The following is a 7,912-nucleotide window of genomic DNA, read 5'->3' as shown; positions in this document are numbered from 1 at the left end:
ATAATATTTGGACCACCCCAAATGACACATCCCCACACTCTGGAGACTGTGCCCTGCAAGGTGACATACAGTGATGCCCAGTCCAAACCCCAGTTCTGATGCCACGAGCTTCTGCTCGCAGGGCTTCCCTGAAGCCTGTATTTCAAAGGAGAAATACTGCGGAAGCTCGTGGCATCACCGGTATTTGGACTGGGCATCACTTTATGTCATCTTGCAGGGCACAGTGTCCAGAGCATGACGATGTGTCCTTTGGGGTGGTCCAAAGATTATTTTGGGGTGCAGCCTGGCCCCAGTGTCTGCTTGTGTGATTGTCCTAGGGGCACTGCACTTTGGAGCAGCTGGCACCAGAACCCTGCTTTGGACCAGGATACAGCATATGTCCCCTCTGAAGGGGAGAGTCCTGTGAATGTGGGGGTATATGATATGTGGTGGTCCAGACGTTATTTTGGGGTTCAGAGCTTTCCAACTCACTCTCCTTAGTGTTTCTGTGAATGACTACGCCAATAAGGAACCAACTTCAGCCTCCTGTTCCGGAAGGAGATGAATTCATAATCAGCTTAATACAAATCATTTAGTACGTTCCTGGACTCTCCTGAGTTAAGAGCACAAAAATTGCTGTGTAAAGAATGCCGTCTGTCTTTTCTCTTGGTCCCTTGGCTGCAACTGCAGTGCATTATTTTACCCCTATCCGCTCCCCCCCCCTCGGAAAAACCCTCCCACCACTGAGACGACATGAGGAGCAAAGCACGCACCCCCACCCAACAGTTTCTTCCAAGCACAAGATTACAGTATCCCCCGTCAGCCAGAAGCTACCCAGACGGAAGAAAACCGCTTAGCCGCTTCCCCACCTCCCTTAGGCTGGCCTCTCTGGCCACGCCCCGTCCTGTGATTGGGAATTTATGTTGTCGGCGATCTGATTGGTTCACCGGGTCAACCGCGCGGTTTGAACCAAGTAGGAGAAGAAAAGGTTGTTTAGCGAAGCGGTCGCTTGTGGTTTTCACAGAAAGTAGACGATCGGGTGGAGGACTAGCCGGACAAGGGGCTGGGTAAGACTCTGGGGTTTGCGCCGATTTTGGTCTCCCGGTTCTGGAACTCGGGGGAAGATGTCCTTGCCTGGCCCATTTGTTGCCAAAGCCGTGTGTTTGCAGTTTTAGACGGATCTTATGAATGCAGACCCTAGGTTAGGGGTTGCGTCTGAGTACTGTGAAAAGCTCCTTTCCTGCACGAATGAAGCTGCTGTAACTTCCAAAGACCACAAAAAGGAAGGGGTAGATCTTGAGGCCAAGCTAAACAGAAAGGATGTTCTGCTTTTAAAAACTGGTCGTTGTGATCGTCTTGTTTGATTGCTTAAATTATACAGGAATGTTGTTGTTCGTGTAGAGTACAATTCACCTGTCTGGCTAATATATATTATTGAGTCTCGTTGCCCTTTGTCTCCACGGTCGAAGCTGTGTGGGGACGGTATTACTATCTAGCCACTTTGTGCTAATGCTGATTTACTCTCCTAATGAAGCTCAGTTTTGTTTAACTTGAAATTATAACAAAAACAAGATTCAATGAAGCCAAAACTCCTTTTAGTTTAAAAAAGCCTTTTAATTTTTTTTCAGGCTTGTTGTATAGCTCAGTGGTCTGGTCTGCAAACATTCCAGACCGATACCCACAGCTAACATGAGGCCCACTAAATTGCAAGTATATGGCATCAGAGTCACATGACCGGAAGAGGAGCCCTTCACAATTGAGTGATCACCTTACGATCCTGTTGCTCCATGTGTAATAACAGAAGTTAAGAAACAACATATAATAGACCTGCTAGATGCAAGTCCAGTAGTACCTTAGGCCCACAAGGTTTGGGGAGTATAAGGTCCCTTTGTCAGAGACCATTTCTGACTCTTGAAAGCTTATACCCTGAAAACCTTGTTAGTCTGTAAGGTAGTACTAGACTCAAATTTAGCTGTTCTCTGCTGACCAAAATGGCTACCCTCTGAAACATATAATAGGCTATTGCATCTTCAACAAAATAATTTATATGGATAGTCATAGATCTCTGCCTGCTATTGATTAGAGGCATATATGTTTGCCAAAATTACTGTGGAATAATTATACATTGGATTTAATATATATGGTGTTAAGTTTTGTGGGAGCATATGCAATAGGAATTGTACCTAATTTCAGACAAACTACAATAACCTCAGTTTAGTCATTTTAGCTTCTAGGGGAAAATCAAGCCTGAATTCTCTGTAGAAGCTAAAATGTCTAAACTGAGGTTATTATACTTTGGTCACATCATAAGAAGACAAAACTCACTGGAAAAGACAATAATGCTAGGAAAAGTTAAAGGCAGTAGGAAAAGAGGAAGATCCAACATAAGGTGGTTTGATTCAGTAAAGGAAGCCACAGTCTTCAGTTTGCAAGATGTGACTATGATAGGACATTTTGGAGGTCCTTAACAGTGTTGCCATGAGTTGGAAATGACTTGATGCAATTACAGACAAACCAAGTAATTTAGATGGCTATCCCAAATAAGAAACTCTTGCAAATATCTGCACTGCATTCAGGTACAACAAATAAAAAGGAAAAGGTTTGTTATAGCCAAAAAAGAGAAAAAAATTAGTGGCAACTGGAAGACTAACAACATTTATTTCAATATGAGCTTTCATGGGTCACAGCCCACTTTGTCATGTACGACAATGAGCCTTGGAAATCCTGAGGCTCATAATCCTCTCCCCACCCCTATGTAGCTCAGGAGTTTAAGGCTTATGCATTCAGTTTGTCAAAATGCCTTTCATCTCCAAGCCCAGTATTAAAGTAAAAAGGAGCCCAATAACTTGCAAAGTTCCTCCCCATAATAATGGTTTGTCATTATGTTTGAACGTAGCCATAATGTCTCTCCCTTTTTAAGAAACTAAAGTTTTTTCCTCTTTTGACTGAATGATTAAATCCTTAATAAATTTCTGACTCATTTACTGGGATTCTAGTGATAGGAGAAATAATATATTCTTTTAGCCTAATATGATACATGTTTTTTAAAAAAAGGATAACTGTAAGGTACAAAAATTATAAAACAGTTTAAAATCAAAGGCACTTGTATCAGTGCCCTTCTTTGGGCATGCAAGTGTCTAATATGAGACATGTTTTTTAAAAAAGGATAACTGTAAGGTACAAAAAGTATAAAACAGATTAAAATCAAAGGCACTTTTATCAGTGCCCTTCTTTGGGCATGCAAGTTAGTATTTAAATCAGGGTTTCACTATTCAGTTTGTTGTACCCTGCTGTCTTTGTTAAATCTCTCTCTCTCTATTTTTTTTGCAATGCATAAATTTCTCAGACATGGAACTAATTTCCCACCAGTTTTGATATCTCTACCCACCAGTTTTGATATATCTATCATTTCATACTTTTATCTCTAGAGTTTATAAGAGGTTACCAAGATCTATCTTGGTGGAGGGGTTCTTTGTACATACAGAAGCTGAGAACATGATAAGTGTTATCCTAATGTTACCTGAATCTGAACCTATTACTAAAGCAACATAATCAAGATATTAAATAAAGGTTACCACCTTCAGCTTTTTCTGATATACTCTTAGTTTTAATTCTGCCTTTTTCTATTCTACTTGATCTTCTAAGACTCTAGTCTCTGTAGTTACATTAAAGATATCACAAAGCTTTAAGTTGGGTTATCTACTAACATTTCTTTCCAATCCTGCCAGATTTCTTCCATGCTTTGTATCAGTTGCCCTTATTTTTCATGTTCTACAGATTTATATTCAACTATTTATCAACCTTGTGCTTAATTTTTTTAAAAAATCTTTTATTCATACTTCTAAAAAGCTTTCTAAAGTTTTTCTCATGTGCCTTATGTACAGTTAAAAATACTCCCCTAATATCTGAAAGACTTAATGCTAGATTTATTAGCAGTGCAAAACCATAGTATTGGAGGAGGCGATAACAGGCAGGCCAAGGAAGATTCCCCCCCCCCTCCATCCCTCACCCACATTCTGTTTCCAGTGTGCTTTATATATTATGAACTTAGATTATTTTTATTGCATCCCATCTCTGTATAACAGGAGGTGTTTGATGAAGTAAGGGAGTGATACAGAAACTTGCTGTAGCACTAGGATCCAGGTAGGAACCCCCTTTGCTTTTACATGTGATGACTCTCCTATGGCCTGGGGGAGATGGGCATTCTCTAGGTGCCCAAACATCACTCCTAATTTGTAATTATATTGTTGTTGGACCTGGATGGCCAAAGCTTGAGTGGATCCTCTGCTTCCTTTTTGACTTTTTCCTTCTTTTTTGTGCATCTCTTGCAGTAACAGCCAGTGGTTGCTATGGCCCAAGGACTTGTCTCCCCCGGAGGGCTGCTGTCTGATGAAGAAGCTGCAGCCTCTCCTGTCCTGGAATCCACTGCAGCAGAATGTGGGGCTGGCTTGTGTAGAGCTCTTCTACCAGATTTGTCTTCCATCTCTTCAAGCCATGAAGAGGTAAGAATGACATTACGAGGCATAAAATCTTTGCCTCAAAAGGCAGTTGGTACGACTTATACTGTGGCGGGAAGCCACTTAGCTTTTCGTGATGAGCCTTGTTCTCCACAATCAGCTCTGAATTCCTAAGATTACTGTTGATATGGGCTGTGAGCTCTTATGAGCAGCCTGGTCCTGTTCGTTTCTTTACTCTTTAGGTTTTGCAACTTGTTTCCCTGTTAAACCTCCAGCCACGGAAACCTGGGGCAGCACTGCGCTCAGCTACTGGGATTTCCTGGTAGTATGAGGGTAGTTTTTACACTCAGGGGAGATTCTAACATATTTCCCTGTAAGAATATGGGGTCTATTCTGCCCTCTCTCTCCTTTTTTTTTGTCACTGGGAAGTCAGTCTGTAGGTGTACCAGTTGCAAGTAGATACTTGTTTAGAATGGGCTTGAAATGTGATACTACTTATTCTACCCAATTAATGGGGCTTTATTATTCAACATTTTAAAATGGGGTTTTATTATTCAAAATAATAAGAAAAACCAGGACAGTATAATATGACATACCTTGGTGTAAGTCTCATGTATATCTGTGATTTGTCTGCAACTTTTTCTGTATAGGCTGCTTCTGATGTCAGCGGGAAAGTGAAAGTGTATGCAAGAGTGAGGCCCCTAAATCCAGCTGAGGTGGAGAAACTTGAGGATCAAGTGAGTGGCTGGGACAAAGCAGAGTTGGTAACGGCATCACATGAGTTCTTGTGTAACATGGAAGGGAAGGATGTTACTGAGCAAATGCAATATGGCTGCAGTAGTGGCCTTTCCTACTGTGGCAGATAACGGCAGATCTTAAGTATTAACTCTGCCTCTTAGGGCTGCATCTGTATTGAGGATTCCCAGACCCTTTTACTCAAAGCACCCAAGGACTCCTTCACCATGAAAAACACCGAACGAGGAATTGGTCAGGCAGTGCATAAATTCACCTTCTCCCAGGTATGTGCTTTGATCTTGTTCGGGACACACGGGCCCGTAAATCTACTAGACCTCCAGGATGGACAACAGTTCTCTCCGGTAGATTTGAGCCCAGTAGCACTTTAGATACCAGCAAGATTTTCAAGATATAAGCTTTTGAGAGTCAAAGCTCCCTCCGTCAGATGCAAGTTTTGATGGAGATCTCTGAATCCTTAGATCCCAGACAAAAGGTAGGAGGGCTGTTCAGCTACCCTCTGAATACTAAGGAGGTCTCAGATAGTTTTCTTGATATTTGCAGAGCTCTAGCAATGTCAGGCACTAGAGAAGCAGTGGGAAAATGGGGACTAACCCTAAGCTCCTGATTTTTATTTTTTAAAATACACTTTACCCTAACAAAAGGGTGTGGATTTGGGTTTGCAGGTCTTTGGGCCAGAGGTTGGCCAGAAAGCTTTTTTTGACACAACAATGAAGGAAGTAGTGAAGGATGTGCTCCATGGGCAGAACTGGCTTGTTTATACCTATGGCGTCACTAATTCAGGGAAGACCTATACTGTCCAGGGTAAGAAGCATTCAGTCCATTCTGGTGTGAGCAACAGTCTCTGCTTAACATAAGCTACTTGTCTAGATTTGTCAACTCACCTCCTTTCTTTGCTTCTAGGAACTGGAGCTGACGGGGGGATCCTTCCTCGTTCTTTGGCAATCATATTCAACAGCATTGGGACACGGCTATACCAGGCCACAGACCTGAAGCCTTTCCTCTCCTGTGAAGTGATCTGGCTGGACAGCAAACAGGTTCGTCAGGAGGAAACCAAGAAGCAGGCGCTGTTGTGTGGCAAGAGGAAGGAGGTGCGTACCCCATGCCCTTTATGAAGTCTGTGGTAACAAAGAAGGTACCCCATTCAGGGACTCAGCGCTCTTCCTTCTGCCTTTGTAGGAGGAGTTGCTTACTTCTGTGAATAAGAGTCACAGCACAAGATCCTTGCTTCAGCCAGGCACAAGTGCTAGCACTGACAGTGGTGTTGGTGGACTCTCATCGACCTGTCACTCTACCAACCAAACGACCTCTAACCTGCTAGAAGGTATTCACTGTCCTGAATCGCTATTTGGGGGGGAGGGGGGTCTTCCTCTTTTTAAAAAAATAATCGAGGTACAGAAGCACACTAACAGAAACAGAACCTCAAACCTTAAGCCCTCAAGCAAAGAGTGAAGTGAAAGAAACTCCAGCAATTATAAAGTCCAGGGAGACTCCTTATCTGTCATTGGGCAGATTGTGGAGACACACTAATATGCTTTATAGCAGAGGGCCAGGTGTGTGCAGCCTTTGGATTTCTTCTGTTCAGTGGCTTGTAGTTTGCAGTGAAGCCATGCTATCATGGATATGTCCCACTAAACATCTGGGAGCAATTTAAAAAATATGGAATCCAGGACAAATCTATTTGAATTGTATAGGATTTCCTAATCTAGAAGCTGTCCATTTAACAATCAGAGGTATGTGGGGAGACATCACAGGGGAAAATTGTTCCTTCATCAGTCACCTTATGTGCTAGACTGAAGAAAAGCAGTTGTGGGCCGCCAGGCCTAGTTAGAGGAGTGACATGCCTTTGGGATAGATTTTCAGAAGGTCCATCTGTTGAGGCAAACTGTGTTTATTTAAGGTGCTTTAACCTTAACCACCAACTCCATTTGGCTTTCATCAACAGAAACCGGTCCTCACTGGGCTGACTCGGATAACATCTCACTGGTGGCTAATGACGATGTGCAATTTTCCATCTGGGTGTCCTTTTTTGAGATCTACAATGAGCTGATTTATGACTTGCTGGACATGACTGTGGCCGGTCCATCCCGCAAGAGGCCCACACTGCGACTGTGTGAGGATCAGACTGGCAACCCCTACATCAAAGGTAGAGAGCACCTTTGTGGTCACCTTATTGGTAATGTGGGCTGTATAACAGCACAAACTCTTCTGCTGAGTTGTGATGTTCCTGTTGGGTTGAACAGTGATTCATAGGTGTTGCCTTGTATTTTGTTTTTATCCCACCCTTCCTCCAAGGGCTCAGGATAGCATATGTGGTTGTCCTTTCCCCTTGTTTATATCTTCACAAGAGTCCTGGGAAGTAGGGTAGCTTGTGAATGCCCAGCCTGAGGTCACCTCGTGATCCTCGGTGTCCCAGATCCCGGACTACACCACAGGGGACGTCCCATAGAACCCTCCTCTTTCAGGTGTTTGAGCTCTGCTTCCTGTTCCAGATCTGAACTGGATCAACGTTCAAGATGCTGATGAGGCCTGGAAACTGCTGAAACTGGGCCGTAGAAACCAAAGCTTTGCCAGCACCCACATGAACCAGAATTCTAGCCGCAGGTCTGCAGTGGGTTTGGTAATGAGGGGGTGAAGCAAGTCCTTTGGGATTGGGAAAACAGCCTCTTTGCTTGCGGAAGAGTATAAGGCAGCAGTCCCAGGGCGACTGCTGAGAAAGAGTG

The 7,912-nt window shown here is 43.3% G+C and overlaps 1 protein-coding gene across 1 annotated transcript in view; it reads left to right on the top strand.

Annotated features, from left to right (window-relative positions):
* The first annotated feature begins 4,328 nt into the window (after nt 1-4,328).
* The window catches only part of KIF20A (kinesin family member 20A), a 10,027-nt gene continuing 6,443 nt past the window's right edge, over nt 4,329-7,912 (top strand). Inside the window, 8 exon segments of the mRNA XM_015412532.1 lie at nt 4,329-4,481; nt 5,087-5,173; nt 5,336-5,455; nt 5,855-5,993; nt 6,093-6,280; nt 6,369-6,513; nt 7,135-7,335; nt 7,682-7,793. Of these exon segments, the coding sequence (XP_015268018.1) occupies nt 4,329-4,481; nt 5,087-5,173; nt 5,336-5,455; nt 5,855-5,993; nt 6,093-6,280; nt 6,369-6,513; nt 7,135-7,335; nt 7,682-7,793 (1,145 nt within the window).

Source organism: Gekko japonicus, unplaced genomic scaffold, assembly GCF_001447785.1.
Source record: "Gekko japonicus isolate JY-2015 unplaced genomic scaffold, Gekko_japonicus_V1.1 scaffold100, whole genome shotgun sequence".
Taxonomy (NCBI): Eukaryota; Metazoa; Chordata; class Lepidosauria; order Squamata; family Gekkonidae; genus Gekko; species Gekko japonicus.
Note: the sequence above shows the minus strand (reverse complement) of the source record. Positions and strands in the feature narration are given on the sequence as shown.